Below are 19182 nucleotides of genomic sequence, written 5' to 3' on the forward strand. Positions count from 1 at the left end.
TACTTAATTTATATAGCACTTTTAAAACAGTCAAATTGTCTGTTATAAACAAATGTAACAAAATAATGTATATAAAAATGTTGAAAGTTAGATCAATGTGAAGAAAATTGAGAAAATTTTGATATCTAAATGAATATCTCAAAAAATAAAGATAAAGGAAATCAAATTAAAGGGTAAAATAGAATTAAGTAAAAGTTAACGCTGAGCAAGGGGCTAGAATAAATTAAATGCCTTCATTGATGCTTTAAATTTGCCGACTTGGACATTTCTAACTTTTCTAAGGAAATAACATTACTGACTGCCTCTTGCCCAGATCACAGCCTGCTGTAAGAAATGGTCTCTCCGTTTCCTCCAACGTGCTTTCGTCACGCGTACGCTGAAACACCCCGTCTTTGATTGGTCCGGACGTTATCTACTTTACGGCCACGCACCGCCCTTTCCTCTGTTGCTCAAGCAACGAACATGGAGACAGCTGGAAAAGTAAGTACATATCGCATAAAATTTGCAAAAGATATCTAAAAAGCAATTCACTTTTAATGTCGCACAAATTGCACTTTTAGCATAAAACAGCTCTCTTTCTACGTAAGTGCATACATTCACTCTCGGTGAATGAACAAGTACAAAGAAGCACTTGTCGATAATTTAACAGGGATCTTTGGCCACTGGTCAGTTGCAACTGGTATGCACAAGTTGCTGCTGTGTCCAGCACAGCACAGCAGCAAGTTGTGGAAAATGTGGTTGAATCTGAGTTATAAGGGGAAAAGAGTCTTGAAAACTTAATGGAGTATACACTAAATTTGGCCACGCGTCATTCATTCAACGAGAGATAAATAATGATACTAGGTCAATGGGGGTGAAGCAGGTCGTTTCTACTGCGACGAAGTACTGGAAATCTTGGATGTTTTCGCACGATCTTGGAAGCGGTTCAAAGGGCAACTCCATTGTGCAGCTGTGGCCAGCAGCAGACAATGCATGGGCCCAAGTGAACCTATTATGCAGTTAATTAATTGCAAAAGTATTGTTTGAAAAACACATGTTCTGCACTTTGTCTCCAGGTGATCAAGTGCAGGGCTGCAGTTGCCTGGGAACCTGGGAAGCCTCTCTCTATCGAAGAGGTGGAGGTAGCGCCGCCAAAGGCCCATGAAGTCCGCATCAAGGTACACATAACCTTTGTGTGTCACCTTATATCCTGACAAAAATGCCAATGTGGTCTAAGGTCTCTTGAGAGTGTATAACTTTTATATTCTTTTAAGTGACCGTCTTTAGGTCGCACAAAAAGCTGGAAATGACTTTACACTATCTCCTGAAAGAGCAAGACACAACACCCAAAGTTTTAAGCTTTGAAGATAGACTTTCATTGTTTTGATTTTCTATTTTGAGCCCTACTTAGATTTAAGCTAATTAAAATATTGTTAACTTCAGGCCTTAGATCTTTTCTATCCTACTCTTACATCGCTTTCCTGTCTTGCATCATGTCTGACATGAACTTTAAACAACACTGTGCCTCTCAGATCTTTGCTACCGGGGTGTGTCATACTGATGCCTACACTCTTAGCGGCAGTGACCCTGAGGGACTTTTCCCTGTCATCTTGGGCCATGAGGGGGCTGGAACAGTTGAGAGTGTCGGTGAGGGTGTCACCAAATTCAAGCCAGGTATGTAGCTTTACTACAAGGTACATAAAATGTACATGTTTTATGCTTTTGCCATTAAGATTATGTTCTATGATTTGACATTCTTTATCATCTAGGTGATACTGTTGTCCCCTTGTACGTGCCACAGTGTGGGGAATGCAAATTCTGCAAAAATCCCAAGACAAACCTTTGCCAGAAAATCAGGTAATGCTCCCAGAATTACAATAAATCCCTCAGTTGGTAAAGAAAAGCGCATTTCTTTCTGGCAGAACTTGCAACCTAAAAAAGTTGAACTTGCAGCCTTAGGTGCCCCGCAGCAACAAATCAAAGTTCCTTCATCATAAGTTTGAGCCTCTTGAATCGAAGCACCAAAAAAACTGAGTTTCATCACTCACTATATACTTGAAAAGAAGTCATCCATTCCCTGCGCTTCCATCTTTCAGAGTAACCCAGGGCCGGGGCCTGCTCCCTGACAACACCTCGCGCTTCACTTGCAAGGGAAAGCAAGTGTTTCACTTCATGGGGACCAGCACCTTCTCTGAGTACACTGTAGTGGCTGACATCTCTCTGGCAAAAGTGAATGAAAAAGCCCCACTGGATAAAGTCTGCCTTCTTGGATGCGGCATTTCTACTGGTTACGGCGCTGCTCTCAACACTGCCAAGGTGGGAACAACATAGACAGCATTGTAAGCAGCCTTGATAGAAAAAGGGTCAAGCATCAGAGAAACTCCCAAAGCAAACTCAGAGTGGAAAAATAAAAGCATCCTCAGAAAGAGCAACAAAGGAAGGATTCCTCTCTTGTGCATGAGTTTCTTTCTTTACAGAGATAACAGCCTTTGGAAAATTTGTGACACATTTTATTGTTTAAAGCTTGTTATGCAGAACAAGTTCAGCCAAAGGACACAAAGACAAGAGAGGAAAATTGTGACATTGTTTGCAGGTTTCACCCTGAAGTGGGTCACACTTATTAATCATGCAGATTTGATGTGGAAAAAAACAGTTGCCAAGAGGATCTGTTTTTAAGTTTTGTGCTGTTGCTTTTTTGCTTTATGGAGAATTATTTGAGCCCCAGAAATCCCTTTCTCAACTACTTAGCAATTAATTAGAAACTTAGCAAACATTTATTGGTGTTTTTAAAGGGAGCATGACATATCACCCAACAGTTTTGTCTGTTTCAGTGTTTTTGTCACCCTTTGTATCCCTGGGACTTAATAAATAATGGAGAAAATCACTTTGTATAATTCAGTGTGACAAGGCTGAATAACTTAAAAGCTCATACATATCTGCAGTGTGCAAAGTTATTCCATTATGCTGCTTCTGACATTGCATGTTTTTCCTTGTGCCCCCTCAGGTTGAGCCTGGTTCCACTTGTGCTGTGTTTGGCCTTGGAGCTGTTGGCCTGGCTGTCATTATGGGCTGCAAGGTTGCCGGGGCAACCAGGATCATTGGCGTTGACATCAACCCTTCAAAGTTTGAGAAAGCAAAGGAATTTGGTGCCACTGAGTTTGTGAACCCCAAGGACCACAGCAAGCCTATCCAGGAGGTGCTGGTCGAGATGACTGATGGAGGAGTGGACTATTCTTTTGAGTGCATTGGAAATGTGCAAATCATGGTAAGAGGTGCTGACTTTATGATCAGGTTTGCATAATGTCTTTGGAATCATCTTTATCAAATTAAATGCATTAAGTATTAGATGTACGCAAAAGTTTCAGATTTACTTAGTGTTTAGTTTATGCAACAAGTATTACATGCAGCATACAAAATGGTCTTCACACTAGGATTTTCTCAAACACCAGGAAAATTACCATGTAATTATTGTCATAATCATCATCTCAGAGAGCAGCTTTGGAGGCGTGCCATAAAGGATGGGGTGAGAGTGTCATCATTGGTGTGGCCGGAGCTGGACAGGAGATCTCCACCAGACCCTTCCAACTGGTGACAGGCCGAGTGTGGAGGGGCACAGCCTTTGGAGGTGACTGGCTGTGTTAGAGAATAAAAGACATACACAGCATCATGTTACTTGGCAGTAGCTCCTACTTGCTGCCTTTTCCATATTTTAATTTATGGATGATACAGTTTTTTTTAGCATATACTTAGGAATTCATGCTAAGTTTAAACTGGAGCTTAAACTTTGTCTTTAACATTGAGAACCACAAAAAGCTTTATGCCTTTTAATTTAAAAAGAGTATTCATTTGCAGTGGCCCAAAATGTTGGTCATAGAAACCCTATCAGGCATATTGTCTGATTGCTATGTGGTCTGATGAGCTTCATACATCATCCGTAACAGTAAAGGTTGGACAAAATTATAATTTTGACTTGTTTTGATACTTTGTCCCCAGGCTGGAAAAGTGTGGAGAGTGTTCCTAAACTGGTGGAGGACTACATGAATAAGAAGCTGAAGGTGGATGAATTTGTAACCCACACTCTGCCCTTTGAGCAGATCAATGAGGGTTTTGAACTCATGCATGCCGGAAAGAGGTGAGACAAATACATACTTTTTGAAGCCCGTGCATTAAAAAGTGTTTTAAAGCTCCTAATCTTGTTTTTATGTTTTTCCTCATTGCAGTATCCGTGCTGTGCTGACCTTCTGAAGTGCCTCAAACATCGACATCTGCCCTTGAAACAATCTCTGTTCATAGTTGCAGCACTTAATACATTTCTTTGCACTTGGTTTGATTTAATAAATTTCAGTGTTAGAAGCTAAACAAAACTGTCATAAAAGAGTTTTGAGTTTGGATTACTCTCTGTGTTGTCTGTTTAATTGACTAACATGATGTTTTATAAGAAAAGAATACATGTGAACTGGGAGGACATTGGCTGCTGCACTTGTTATAAAAAGTTAAAGGGAAGTCATTTGAGAGTTTTTTTTTTCTTTTTTTATGAAAATAGCATTCAAAATATTTTGTAAGAGGTATATTATACATCACCACATATAATGACCTGATGAAACACAATTTATAGAAAAAAAATCACAAATGTGGACAACATGCCAGATACTAGGAGGAACAGAATTTTATATAGCACATTTTTGTCATCGAGTAAGACTTGGTTGCTGTTCATGTGTTAACCTCATGATAGTCTGCTGCCCAGACAAGCATGGCTTATGACTTTAGCTTTTAAGTTACACAGGTAACATTCATTGGTACAGTATACTAGGTCTAACATACAGTATAACTGAATAGAGTAGGTAAACAAACCTAAATGACCCTCTGAACTCAATGTTTGTTTAGCATCATTGCTTAAAAGGCAATAGTGTAATCATCAAGCTTCCAATTGTAAATGTTTCTTAAATATTTAACCCATTTTCTTCCTACTTAGGACGAATATGTCAAATTCCAGACGTAGTTATATGCTAGCATCATCTGTTTTTGTTCTCATGCTATTGTAAAGTGTGTTGGCAATTTGATAGGGAGTCTTAAATATATTAACTGATTTTGATTTGTTGCTACATGGAGAAATCTCATCCTCTTGCTCTGTATCCACATGAGCATTCTGCATCACCCTACCATCTGGACATTATGTAACACACTGACATCCCATGTGGCATCATTGCAAAAAACTTGGAGGATCCAAATAGATGCAAGAAAGTATGCAGCATATTTTGTAAGCTTGGGAAAAGATTGTAACACCCTCTTTTTGACAACTTCACCCCGTTTCAACCCTTGCTTTACATGCTTTGCAATGACTTATGTGAGCCACCTAAGAAATTCAATGACAGCAGTGAAAAGTATTATAAAATATTAAGTTTGGTTGTACACTTGAATAGTTTAGATTCTTATTTCTTTAAAGAAAATTATATCTGGATATATGAGACAAAGTTATTAAGCATTTTATTTACACAGGATGAATATTATCAAAATTTGCAGAGAGACCACAATGTCCCACTCTCCAATATCCAGGATTAATCAAGGCACTTCTGTCGATCTTTCTGCGCATGCGTCATGGAGAGTACCAGATGGTCCAATCAGCTATTTTAGTCACACGCCAAAAATCTGAATGTGATTCGCAGAAGATGGCGACCGCTTTGGTGGTGAGTGTATTGCCACACTCCTCTAACAAACACGAGCTTTTGTTTAAACGCAAAAGCAACACCTTGAAGACACACTTACAGTCAGTGAAGACAGTCTTCTCAAGTGATTCCGTAAACTTCCTGTCATTGCTGTTGCCAGGTATCTTAAATCGCTAGCCAAAAGTTAGCAACACTCTAGTTTAACACAGACGTCAGTGCTTTATATTTGACATTATTCTTGACAGTCTCCGTCTCTGGGTCTGTTTTTATCGTAATAACTGCGGCCAGCGTGTAGCAAACGTAGAGGGAATGATTAATACCCGGTTTTAACTCCGTGTTTACGGAGGGGGTTACTCAGTCTGCACCTGAGCTGAACTCTGATGGTGGGATGAATGAGGGGATGCACGCGCTGCTAACGCACTTTCCCCCCTGCCAACTTGGTGACGTGTACAGTCCCAGCTACAAAAACAGACATCAAAACCCTACTTTAAAATGTGTTAAATTTAACGGTCTGTTCTGCTAAAGAGCTCTGTAACTCACCACATACAGCAACGAATGCTATTTTTGTGAAGACGTCTTCCAGGTTAACGAAGTTGACGTTATTCTACGTCAATGAAATACCGAGAATAATTCTGAACATCTGTTTTGTTGAGTTCCTAAGCTTTCAAATTACAGCTGATGGTTGTCAGCAAATGTCTACTTTTGGAAAAATAAATATAAATAAATGCTACTCACCAATACAGAGTACAAATATAAATCCTCCATAATACCATCACAGCTCTTAATTTTATTTTGAAACGTTTATTTTCATCAGATTTTCTCAACCCCTACTCTTACAAATTAAGCAACAGTAGGCATTTTGCACCATTTTTGTCATCCCCACTTTTGTAGAAATTAGGGCTCTCAAATGTTTAAAAAATTGGTCCTTGTTAATCAAATTATCTGTTGTATTTATTCGCCACGTTATTTGTATTTTGAAATTCCACTATTTTCCATTTAGAACAGTTTTTGGATTTTTTTACCGTCTTTAACTTAGATTTACATCCTGTGGGCATACAGACCTGCTTTTATTTTTAAAGAAAATAAGAAACTTCAGATAGATCAGAGATTTTGACATGAAGTTAACCATGGGAAAGGAAGTTGTTACGGACTGAAAAGGAAGTAAGGGAACAGGATCAGTGAAATGTTTGATAACACAAAGTGCAGATGGCTTTCGGCTAAACAGCTGAGCTGTTTGTGATGTTTTTAAAGTAAAGCAAGGCATTAAAGAGCAGTGGTGGACTTATTTTACATCACAGTGGTTGCAAGGAAACAATACAGTGACTTAACCAAAGTGTGCTGGAACAGACAGTACAACATGTGATTAACTTTGATCTAAAAAAAAATAACACCCGAAGTATGGACCTTAATTAATCAGGATTAATGCTTTAATGCTGACAGCTCAATCACCAAACTTGAGACGTGGCTCAGACTTTGCCAACATAAAAGCAAAACCCACATTGCTCAAATATGAAATACTATAGAACAAAACACTCAGTACAGTTTTAATGAATATAACTTTCATTAAACTTTAGTAACTAATTCTAATTAGAACTGTTGAATACATGACTTCTATGCAAGACATTTATTATTTGTAGATCAATTTATAGATCAAGTTGGTACTTTTTTTAATGGTTTCATTACTGTAGATAAGATGCATGCTGTGTGGTGTTTTTGTAATGTGTTGTGATGTCTGTGGACACTGGATTGTGTAAATTGTATTGCAGCAATGTAATCTGTGGACACTAGGAATAATTGCTATAGTTTATGCTAAAGCTAATGAGGATCCAAACAAACAAGTTTATTTTAATTCTGTTTTCCTTATATAGAGAGTAAATTTCAGTTGTCTCCCAAGATGTAACTGGTTTGTCTTGTTTTCAAGGATAACAAGACTGGTTTTCCTATGATAACGAGTTAATTTTCAGAAAATCTTGACAAAACAACTGAAATCAACACATTGTCATGAGAAGACCACCATTGTTATCCTAGGATGAAGGGACAAATAAGTTCAGATCTAAAGGGAAAAAAATATGGTTTATCAAGGGAAAATAATTGCTTTTATTGTTCTTGTCTGTTTTTGTTTTTAAGGTGTCAACTTCAGTTCCCACCAATCCTGAGAAGGAAAAATGTGACACACAAATTCCAAAGGTTGTGAATTCAGAAGTATACATCAAGCACCCTTTACAAAACAGGTAAGACTATGTATTGTTCATATTTGTTCCCTGTCTTTTTTACTATCAGGGTCAAGTATACAGTGCTTTGAAAAAGTATTTGCCCTAGGGATGTACGATTGTTATTGGTACTGATCAATAGTCTATTATTGCATATGTTTTATATATTTTCATTATTCCAATAAAAGCAAGGGAAACAATTCTAGTTGGACATTTCAGTTAAATTTGTATTAGGTTGATTGAGATGTCAGATTTGTCTCTCTGTCTAGAGACTTAAAATTTTTTAATGAAAAAGTGAAAAAGGGTAACTCTTTAAACCAAAGTATGTCAGTTGTTTATGTTATACTTCAGTGCACAAATGTTCTAGTTAAAGTATAAAAAAAAAAGAAGAAGAAGAAAAGAATAACAGTTGTGGGGCCAGAACTGTTCTGTTTGATTTAAACACGAGTGATGTCAGAATTCATCTTGAATATCTTTGCTCAATATATATAAACCTCTTACTGCCAGATGTGTTTACATACATGAAATATATTTGATTTTGAAATTTAACAGCTGGAAAAAAATGATTGGTTCTTATTGGTTATCGACCTTCATGAGTAGGAAATTATCGCTTATCAGAATTGGTTTAAAAAAAACTCACCGTGCATCACTCATTTGCCCACTTCCTGATTTCTTTTTTTTTTTGTTTTTGTTCTACATTTTCACACCTAAATTTTTCAGATCATCAAACAAATGTGAATATTAGATAACAATAACCCTAGTAAATAGAAATTGTAGTTTTTAAATAATGATTTTATTTATCAAGGAAAAAGCCATCAAAACCTACCTAGCCCTATGTGAAAACGTAATAACCCCTTAAACCTGGTTGTGCCACCCTTGGTGGCAACAACTGCATGTGTTTACGATGAATGGCAATGAGTCTTTCACACCGCTGTGGAGGAATTTTGGACCACTCTTCTTTGTGGACTTGTTTTTTATTCAGCCACATTGGATGGTTTTCCTGCATGAACTGCCTGTTTAAGGTCATGCCACAGCATCTCAGTCAGATTTAAGTCTAGACTTTGACCAAGCCACTCTAAAACTCCATTCTGTTTTTTTAAGCCACATCACAAGCCCAGAAGTGGATTTGCTGGTCTGTTTTTGGTCACTGTCCTGCTGCATAAGGTGTCCTGAGCTTGAGGTCACAAACTGATGGCCAGACATTCTCCTTCAGGATTTCTGGTAGAGACCAAAATTAATGGTTCCATCAGTTACAGCAAGTCAGTCAGCAGCAGCAGCAGCAAAGCAGTTCCAGACCACCCACGTATGACTATTGATTTAATATTGTGTTAGTTTTACACCAGATGTAACAGGAGGCACACCTTCCAAAAAGTTCAGCTTTTGTCTAATAAGTCCACAGAATATTTTCCCAAAAGTCTTGGGTATCATCAAGATTGTTTTTTGGCAAATGTGAGATAAACCTTTGTGTTCTTTTTGGTCAGTAGTGGTTTGGATGCCATTTTTGCCCAGTCTCTTCCTTAAAGCGGAATCCTGAAACGGACCTTAACCCAGTCAAAAGAGGCTTGCAGGTCTTAAGATGTTCTGGGTTCTTTTGGGGCCTCCTGGATGAATCATCAACACTCTCTCAAGGTCTTTGCTCACCAGACATGATTATTTCGGGTGAATAATACACACAACATATGAATTTTTTGAACCTGTTGCAAAGTCAGTGGAAGCTTCCACAACAGCAACAGAATTTCGGACACACCGGGTTTTAAGGCATCAGAGGAGCAAAACCATCCTCCTCTCCAACACACCACATGGTGTTTGTCCTCTTTTCATATCTGTCTGTTGTCAGGGCTTGTGGTTTTTATCTTATATAGTCTGGTAAGAGAGGGAGACAGGCAGCCCGACATGTCCATGTGAATATAAAAGCGCTACTCACGCAGCTGGAGCTGTTTTCAAGCTAACAGGACTTTAGTCCAATGAATTATTTAACAACACAGTCTCCTCTGACCTCAGACATACGACTAATAAATGTGCCGGATCAAACAGCTCACTGAAGTTACTCATCTGACAAGTCTGTAACACCAACAGGCGAGCCAATCGGTGTGCTCAGGGGGGAGTTAACTCCTCTCACAGCGAACCTCAGCTGTGCCAATTTTGTTATTATTAATAAGATTTAAGAAAGAATGAATGCCCTCCTCTTAGTAAATTGGCTGGCACAGTGAATGAAACGGTAAAAATAAACGGCACTGTGCATAAGGTGGCTTAACGCACGGACTGGAGGAGAGAGAGGGAGAAACCTAATTTTATCTTCTGCTTCAATATCACAGTTTATCAGAGGACAAGAACAAAACACACCGCAGAATTTCGAAGCGCAAATGTTTTTTAGGTGTTTATTTATTCTCAAAATTGCATCGCTCCTGATCTGCATAGAAATGCTCAACAATATCTGCCTCCAAATTATTTGCATTTTCATGACGTTTACTCACATTGCCCTTAATGAATAAAGGCATTTAGGGTAATTTTGGTGGACTGGCCACTCCTGAGCAGGTTCACCTGTTCCAAGTATCTCCATTTGTGGATAATGGCTCTCACCATGGTTGGCTGGAGTCCCAAAGCCTTAGAAATGGATTTGCAACCCTGTCAAGATTGATAAATGTCAGTTATTTAGTTTCTCGTCTTTTCTTCAGATTGCACAGTGATGTGTTGTTTTTTTTAAATCTTTTAGCCTACTTAATTTTGTCAGACAGGTTCTGTTTAAGTGATTTCTTAATTCAACAGCCCCGGAAGTAATCAGGGTGTGGCTAGTGAAACTGAAATAAGCTTTCCAGAGAATGTGGTTAATTACAGTTAATTCATGATTTAACAAGTGGAGCAATTACCTTTTCACATAGGGCTAGGTAGGCTCGGATGGCTTTTTCCCTTAATAAATAAAATCATCGTTTGGAAACTACATTCTGTTTTTACACAGGTTATCCTTGTGTAATATTCGCATTTGTTTGATGATCTGAAACCTTTTAGTGTGACACAATATAAGATGACAACAATAAGAAATCAGGAAGGGGGCATATAGTTTACACAGCAATGTTTCTAGTAGTTCTGCTAGAATTTTTGTAAACAAGTGTACCATTAAAGTTTAAAACCTAAAAGATGGAGACGGTAATTTTCTGCTCATTACTGGCCATATGGCATTGCTCTAATTAGCAAAGACTTTTAGAAGTAGCTAGTTTGTGAGTAAGTGTATTTCATCCTAAAATCCTGACAGTTTTCATGCTTATCTGATCCTTTTATTTATGCCTGTACATCTCTTCCTGTGAAACAAGTTGATAATGAGCAGCATGATCAAAATTACTCATCACATACTTCAGTTGGTCCATAGTAACTATTCTTTACAGGTGGGCTCTTTGGTTTTTCAAGAATGACAAAAGCAAAACATGGCAAGCCAATCTTCGCCTCATCTCCAAATTTGACACAGTGGAAGACTTCTGGGCGTAAGTATATCAATCTATGCACTTCAGTGTGTTAAAGCTGTGGATTTACACAAAATCAAACCAGTCCATCCACCAAAAATGTGTAGCATTTTAGAAATTAACTCTTAATGATTAATTTTCTTTATTTCTGTTAATCATTAACCGCTGAACTTTTTTAGGAAATTCAATTCATTAAACTGCAGATTTTTTTCCATGCATTTGTCAACAAGAAAGTTCCCCTGGTTGTTGATAATTTATGAAATTCTTCTGCCCTGTACAGATTATACAATCACATTCAGTTATCAAGTAACTTGATGTCTGGCTGTGACTACTCGCTCTTTAAGGTAAGATGGTCTTTATCACTAGATTTTAACATTTAAGGCACTTTCACTTTAGGCCCAGTTGTTTCGAACTGCACCGCGGCGTGATTCCTCCCCCTCCCCCTTCCCCCCACTGGCTTGCTTTCACACTAGCAACATCAATCCGTGCCCAGGCCCACTTGGGTCTGTGCTCAGTCTGAAACAGCAGGTAGCGGTATGCACTTAGCTGGTTTACAACCCCGCCAAGGAGGAGAGAGAAGAAGAAACTACCATTGCAACCACTCGGGTCATGACCTGAGCAAAGATTGTTTTTGTTTTAACCCGGCAAAAAAAGTCTATCCTGCAGCCATAGATGATTTAAAATCACTTTTAAGATGCCAGCAACTTCGCTCTTCGTATCTGCACATATACTACAGCTCAGAGGATTAAATGGGCTCGCGCTGTGCAGATACAGCGTTTTTTGAGGTGACGGGAGATTTATTGCCTTTGCACCTCCTCTCACTGACTCCAACTTGCGTTCATTTGGTGAGTCAAAAGTAGGGATAGGACTGATCCGATCCAATATCGGTATCGAGTCTGATATGGACGTAATTAATAGATCAGATAACTGACTGACGGCGCTGATCCAAGTGACCTATCCAAATCTATCCTACAGTTTGCGGTAGACCATGAACGCACCGCAGTCTTAACACGAGACAGTCTGTGTGTAACTGAGCTAGTATTAGTTAGGATGTTTTTAGCGGTATGATTACCTAGTAGATTAAACATAAATCTTTATTTAGAATAGTCAAAACTAGTCTAAATGAGAGAACACAAAGAAGAGTGGGTGTAACGTTAGCCTGATAACGGGCGGCGCTAGCATTGAAAGCTAGCGCAGCCCACCTTTGTTCCTCTTTGCAGATTAATATCATGCTTTGATATTTGGCTTCTTTTCACTTCGGGTGAGTAGTCATACGTGAGCTTAACCCTCGACAGCCCACATACTACTTTATTTCCATTTACTACTTTGGGAAACTGTCGCACCGCGGTCTTCCTGCTACACGCTAACAGGTTAGCTTACGCCGAGGTTCTCATTGTTTATATCCAATGAAGGGTCAGAGAGGAAGCCTGCGGAATGTTATGCTTGATTAATTTCTGACTTCTCCGAGAAGCCCAGTGAGCCGGCTCAAATTTGGGTATAAAAAGGTGAATTCAGTTTGAAATTCCTCATTTCTGTTCAAAATGGTAAAACGTGGAGAGCTCACTGAAAATGAAAGAGTCCGCATTAAAGCACTTCATGATGCTGGATGGTCTCTGAGACAAATATGACAGGTGGTCAAATAAATTTGTTAAGCACTGTATATATAATCAGTATCGACATTGGCAGATATTTATTGGATCAGAACTGAAAAAAAAGTGGATTGGTGCATCCCTAGTCACAAGACCATTTTATTTATTGACTGGATTCTAATGATTTTCACTCTTTATTGAGGAAAAATTTGAACAAACTGCCACGCTGTGGAAAGAAGTTTAGTTTTTACGATGACATCATAAAGCTGATACGACGCTCTGTCCCATATCTCATTGGAACTGTGCCAGAGTCCATTTGAATCGCACCTGAGACTACCTCCCCATGTGGGCCTGGGCGCAGTTTGTTTGCATTCACACTACCAAAACGAACCAGACTTTGGACCCAAGTGCACTCGGATCCGGGACCGGGCCCCTAATGTGAAAGCACTCTTAAATACACCTGCTTAACACTGTAAATTGTATCACCTTACTTTATTCACATACATTTTTCTTAAGGGTCCCTCATTTTGGTATTTGTCATTTTGTGTTCACTCATTGTGAACCAAAAAGAAAAATTAACAGTTTTCTAACATTTTCATTCTCTGACATTGAAAGCACACTGCGCCCCCCTACAAAGGAACCAAAACCATTACACCTAAAGACAAATCACCTGATGAGCGACTCATTTTTTTTTAGTTTAGCTGACCTGTGACCCTGTGTCATCATGATAAATGAGCCTTGTGGGCAGATGGTAGGTACCAGCAGTAAGTCTGGCAGCACCTCACCGCACTTTACTTCATCTTATGTGGTGGTCTCAGAGGCGTCATGGAGACAGGACCAGTAAGAAGCATTAGTCAACAATGAAACAGGATCTCATCTGTCATGTAAAGATAATGTTGGAGACATTACCACCAAGATCTCTGACAATACTTATATAGGAAGTCCTCTCATTTACATACAGATAAAACTAAAGGACTAAAAGACTGTATTTTTCTGGAGTTTCTATAATAAGCATTTGATGAATTATAAAGTGAATTAATTACCTGCCAAGTTCACCAAGTGAGGCAATAACTGGAAAGGGCACATCAAAGGAGAGTGGAAAAAGTTGAAGGCTTTTATTTATCATAAGTACGTTGTACAAGTAATGTTTTAACAAATGCAGTTTTTTACATATTGCTTCCTTCAGGGTCTGAGTTACAAAATAATCCAAAGCTTCAAAGTAGACTGAGCCCAGCTTAACAGACAGTGTGTGTTGGAGTTAACAGCAGCCACACTGATGAACATAAAAGACCACAATGTTTAGTCTTACCAAGCAAATAAAGGGGTGAGCACATGTGAGTGTTCATTTACCCTGTGTCATCACACCTGCATCAACAAAGCAGGAAATAGGTGGCAGAATGTAATATCATGCCCTCATTTTTTATATTGATAAATAACATAAATGACTAATTAAAACTTGGACCTCTGTTATATTTAGGGTTGCTGTTTTATGCTAATGCAGGGCCCATATCCTCAGTTTCACAGCTGTTAAAGGTGCTTATTGTTGCTAAGTTACAAAAGTTGAGATCTGCCTCCATTGGTAGAATCTGCAAAGTCTGTTTTAAAGTAACCTGACACACTGGATGGACTGTTTCATATATTCATTGCATGGAATATATTTCACATTCATTGGGGAGATGTCCCATACAAAGCGTTTGGAAAGGGCAGGACTTCTCAAAAAATTTGTGGAAGGTGATTGGGCCAACGTTCTATCTTTCACATTCATTACTGGCCCAACAGAGCGACAAAAGACAATGAAGTAGTATGATTCTGCAGCTTCAGCAATAACAAGAAACTGGCAAATAAGTGCTGCCATAGTTTATGAACTGTGGAGCTTGTTGGTGGATAAAACTAATGCTGAGGTCAGTCAGGAGAAGTGCAAAAACATCATCTCTGCAAGGAGAAGCTTTCGTTGTGGCTCTTTCCTCTTATTTTGAAATGTGGCCCAGCTCTGATAAAAGTGCTTCTTTAGTATAGCTACATCTGCATTATTCTCTATTTCAGTGGCAGCCATTGTATTTACCAGCATACAGTTCAACTAAGCCCCGCCTGTAACTACTGCAAACTCATGCTGTGCAGATCGGGAGAAGAGTGAAAACATTTTTTTAGTCTTGAAAAGCTCTCAGTGTTGTTTATTCAATAAAGAAATGTGGCCAAGTTCTGATAAAACTACCACTATACTATAGCTAAATCCAAGCTAATCCCTACCATGTTGGTAGCCATCGCTTCCGGCTTCCAGTACAACTAAAGCCCACCTGTAGCTATTGCCTTGCTCTCCTCACATGATGTTGGTTGGTCAGTTCCCTTCTCAGACCTGGCACAATCATTTCAGACTTGAGCTTTGCAAGATGGATTTACCTGATGACTGACATGGAATCTGGTAAATCCATCTTCTTTGCTAGGTTAGTTTTATATGGCGCTGTGCACTCAATATTTTCCTTTTTAAAGGAAATCTGACCTAGACAACCTGAACACAATTTACCACATTAACAGCTACTTAAGACCTGTAAACAGTACCCTTGAAAAACAAGTCAGATCATTTCCTTCACTGCCATTGTTGTTGAAAAAAATATCAGAAGTCTCAGCCTTCCTTATCTGATTGGTCATAAAGAGAGAAGTGAGACTGCCGGGCATGGTGCTGTTCCAAAAGTGGAACTATTTTCATTGGAGAGCTGTGAGCACAGCAGCAGAAACAATTGTGCTGAGGGCATTATCATACTCTGAACACTGAGTACTGAAAATGCTGGAATAGGCACAGCAAGTTACACTATTCATACACACAGCAATTGATAGTGGCTAACAGAGTTTTCATTAGCTTTGTATAAAGAAAAATGTAGCTAAATGTTAACTCTTCAGCACAGACCTCACTTGTTTAGAGTTGTCTTGTGGTTTTCTGCAAAAGCACTCTTTCTTTAAATCATACTCCCATGTAGTCTTATTTTCTTTTTTTTTCATTTTGTAGAAATCCTTTCTTAGGAAACAGCGTTTCCTGTGTTAGAGAAAGAATGAATATTTTGAATCTCTTCTGTGTTACACCAAGTTGAACCACTCTTAATAATGCCTTGACCTGACTATTCTGTTTTGTAGGCAAACAGCACAGGGCAGTAAATGGACTTGAGCTTGTATAGCACTTTTGTGATCATGTGACTACTCAAAGTGCTTTTACACAACCATTCACACCCTTTCACTCCACCTTTACACACAGAATGTGAAATGTAATAAGATGTCTAGGCTGCAACAGATCCACACAAATGAATCCAAATTATCCCTCTATACTGTTAAATGTATTATTTATTTCAGTACAATTAATGATCTCCTAATCTTAAGATGTGCATTAATGATCCTCTTAGATTTTTCTAGTGTTTAAACCTTTGAACTGTGTTTGCGTACAGGATGGCATCGAGCCCATGTGGGAGGATGAGAGGAATCGACGAGGTGGTCGCTGGCTGATTACTCTGTCCAAACAGCAACGTAGAGCAGACCTGGATCGGTTCTGGTTGGAGACGGTATGCTCAGTCTTCATGAAGATTAGTCACTTTTAGTATTCCTTAAACCGGTAAAGCACAGGTGTAAATGATGACAAAGATGGCTGAATCCCATTTAGTGGCTTGTATTATAGAAGCTGTCTGACCATTCTGACTAACTCTGACACCTGAATATAACAGACTGAATCATCATTGATGTTATTTGCAACACCTGTTCTTTCCCTCCTGTGAAAGTCAGAATGTCTGCTGTGAAAAAGGCCCATTAGCTGGAAACTGCTTCCAAATAACCAGTCATTTGTTTCTCTCTTGCAGCTCTTGTGCCTTGTGGGTGAAGCTTTTGATGACTACAGTGATGATGTGTGTGGAGCTGTCATTAATGTCCGAGCCAAAGGAGATAAAATAGCAATATGGACCACAGACTACGAAAACAAAGAAGCCATCACACACATAGGGTGAACAGAAGATAACTGATTTCTTTATTTTAAATCTTACAATGTAAAAAGGAATAAGTTCATTAAGCCACTTTAAAGGGAGTATGTTTCCTCACCGAAATTACAACTAATTTTAGGAATGCCGTATGCTCTATGAACTTGATAACCCTTCTTATACTAAAATATGAGTTCTTTAGTTCTTCTTTATAAAGTATTTTTACCCTCAGCTTCAAGTGGAAGATATCAATTTAGCTTCACAGTGGGGCAGAAAACCCAAGTATTATGTTTGAGCATTTTAGACCTGTATGAAAAGACTCCTCTGGGGTAAAATAAATCAGAGCTACAGCTTTAGTGGGCTCTCTCAGTAAACTAGTTTTCTACAGCAGGATACAGTAGAAGAGTCTTAGAATTATGTGTGTGATACATCAGTGTCTGTACGACTTTCACGCCCCATTTATTGCCACATATAAATGTTTAGTAATACTTTTGCCGTGTGTGTTTGCTGATATGCAATGCATTTGTTTCCTCTGCCCCTATAGGCGTGTGTATAAAGAGAGATTAGGCGTTCCACCAAAAGTGATCATCGGGTACCAATCACATGCAGACACAGCCACAAAGAGCGGCTCTTCAACCAAGAACAAGTTCGTTGCCTGAGGACAGACGATGTTTTTTTTCTGTTGCCAGTTTAAATTTTCTGTCATCTTTCTATGAATGTATCTGACATGTTTGTCTAACAAGAAACATTTGGAGCAGAGATAAAGTTGCCTCTTCTTTGTTGTTGTATTTGTTGCCACGTTACCAAAGCAATTGTTTACAGCGAGATTCTGTGCAGTTACAATGTAGCACTTTTGTATGACAACTTCTTTTTTGTTGTGTTGGAGGGCTGAGAATGAGTAAAAGATGTTTTGAAACCTAAGTTAAATTTATAAATGCACTTGAATATTGTTGAATTTATTCATCCAACCTATGGTGTAAAGCAGTTAGTTTAAGAATTGAGGAAAAGCATAAAAATCTTGTACCTTGATTCAAAATGTTGCTTTTTGTTATCAAACATGCAGAGATGTATTTCTTTCGGTGCAGCTCTCAACAATAACCAGGATATTTGAAGATGACTAAAGCAAACTTACAAATTTAAAGGGAAATAAACCTAGTTTTGTTGTAATTTCAGCAGATTTAGATTATTTTGCCACTTTAGTGCTGTTGTTTTTTAAGTTTTACTTTACTTGTTAAGCACTCTTTGCTGAAGTTCCAAATACAACGACTGAGGTTGAACTCCTCTGTTTTTTAGCAAGCAGCTTGTGCAATATCTGAAGAGGAAAATTTAAGATGTTTACTCCTTCTGGTGCCTCTTTGTTCTTACTTTAAAGCATGGTTTATTTTAAGCAGTGCTTTGAATTTAGTGCCAATGAAAAATCATTTTCTAACTCTTGCTATTTCTACCTGAAAGCTCACATTTTTCATTATCACTTTTGGCCATTTTTTGTTTTTCAGAGGATGGAAAGATGTTTATACATAGAAAAGTCTGTGTCACAATGTATCTTAAAAAAAGGAAGTTGTCTTAGTTCACATAATTTAAGGTATTCTCTTTTCCTGATGTGTGCACAAGCCATGATAGGTTGCCAAGTGTTGATTGAGTGCATATAACTTTTGTTTTCCTGGTGCATAAATGATGTATACCTTTTGTCTCCACACCATTTTGTTTGGTTCATGACATGCAATAAAAGTATTTGTTTGGAGGGTTTAAATTGTGCCTTGAGTGTTACATCCTGCCTTGTTTCTGAGAAGTATGTGGAAGCAGAAGTTAAGTTAATTTTTTTTTTTTTTTTTTTTTTTTCGTTTTTTAATTGAGGTTTTGGCTTCAGTGGCATATATACTTGCCAAACACAGAATTGTTTTTTCTGAATTTCCAAATTAACTGATGAAAGAGCCAGAGCAGCCTTGCACAGACATACAACCAAACAAAAAACACACCATTACACCACTTCTATTAGGCCAAAGTGTCTTCGGTTGTCTAGTGTTTTAAGTCATTAGAGGACAGTCCAGACCAGAGGGATTTACAGCATCTTAGATGGGTTGCCATATCTTATAGTGAATCTTTTGTCTTTATTTGACTAACAGTGCATCTCAAAATATTCTAATAAGTAAAAGTTCATTTTTGACCTGATTTCAGTCAGAAAGGGAAACTTTAATATAGTCTAAATTCATTTCCTACAAAGTGAAACATTTCAAGACTTTTTGTTCTAATGTTGATGATTACAGCTCACAAAAATCCACTATCTCAAAATATTAGACTATCTCAAAACAGCAGTCCAAAAAAGATTTATAATTCAG

The 19182-nt window shown here is 38.3% G+C and overlaps 2 protein-coding genes across 2 annotated transcripts; both read left to right on the forward strand.

The window, feature by feature from the left end:
- Positions 1-422: 422 nt before the first annotated feature.
- LOC121516845 (alcohol dehydrogenase class-3) lies at positions 423-4482 on the forward strand. Its single transcript, XM_041798269.1, has 9 exons — positions 423-480; positions 1056-1157; positions 1512-1653; positions 1749-1836; positions 2076-2295; positions 2984-3244; positions 3469-3604; positions 3973-4111; positions 4200-4482. Exons 1-9 carry the CDS (start codon positions 463-465, stop codon positions 4222-4224), a joined length of 1131 nt encoding a protein of 376 aa, XP_041654203.1. The 5' UTR covers positions 423-462; the 3' UTR covers positions 4225-4482.
- A 1085-nt stretch (positions 4483-5567) lies between these two features.
- Positions 5568-18596, forward strand: LOC121516334 (eukaryotic translation initiation factor 4E-1A-like). Its single transcript, XM_041797565.1, has 7 exons — positions 5568-5663; positions 7770-7873; positions 11233-11328; positions 11588-11651; positions 16328-16441; positions 16733-16872; positions 17391-18596. The coding sequence occupies exons 1-7, from the start codon at positions 5568-5570 to the stop codon at positions 17503-17505; spliced, it is 729 nt and encodes a 242-aa protein (XP_041653499.1). The 3' UTR covers positions 17506-18596.
- The last annotated feature ends 586 nt before the right edge of the window (positions 18597-19182 follow it).

The sequence above is a fragment of the Cheilinus undulatus genome, linkage group 10 (genome assembly GCF_018320785.1).
Source record: "Cheilinus undulatus linkage group 10, ASM1832078v1, whole genome shotgun sequence".
In the NCBI taxonomy this organism is placed as follows: Eukaryota; Metazoa; Chordata; class Actinopteri; order Labriformes; family Labridae; genus Cheilinus; species Cheilinus undulatus.

Excerpts from the sequence above, each read along its gene's own strand:
- LOC121516845 (XM_041798269.1), top strand. Across the intron at positions 1,654-1,748 it reads TGTCACCAAATTCAAGCCAG|GTGATACTGTTGTCCCCTTG; the intron begins GTATGTAGCTTT and ends TTTATCATCTAG. Across the intron at positions 3,605-3,972 it reads GAGGGGCACAGCCTTTGGAG|GCTGGAAAAGTGTGGAGAGT; the intron begins GTGACTGGCTGT and ends CTTTGTCCCCAG.
- LOC121516334 (XM_041797565.1), top strand. The coding sequence starts at position 5,568 with ATGCGTCATGGAGAGTACCAGATGGTCCAATCAGCTATTTTAGTCACA. Across the intron at positions 7,874-11,232 it reads AAGCACCCTTTACAAAACAG|GTGGGCTCTTTGGTTTTTCA; the intron begins GTAAGACTATGT and ends TATTCTTTACAG. Across the intron at positions 16,442-16,732 it reads ATCGGTTCTGGTTGGAGACG|CTCTTGTGCCTTGTGGGTGA; the intron begins GTATGCTCAGTC and ends TCTCTCTTGCAG.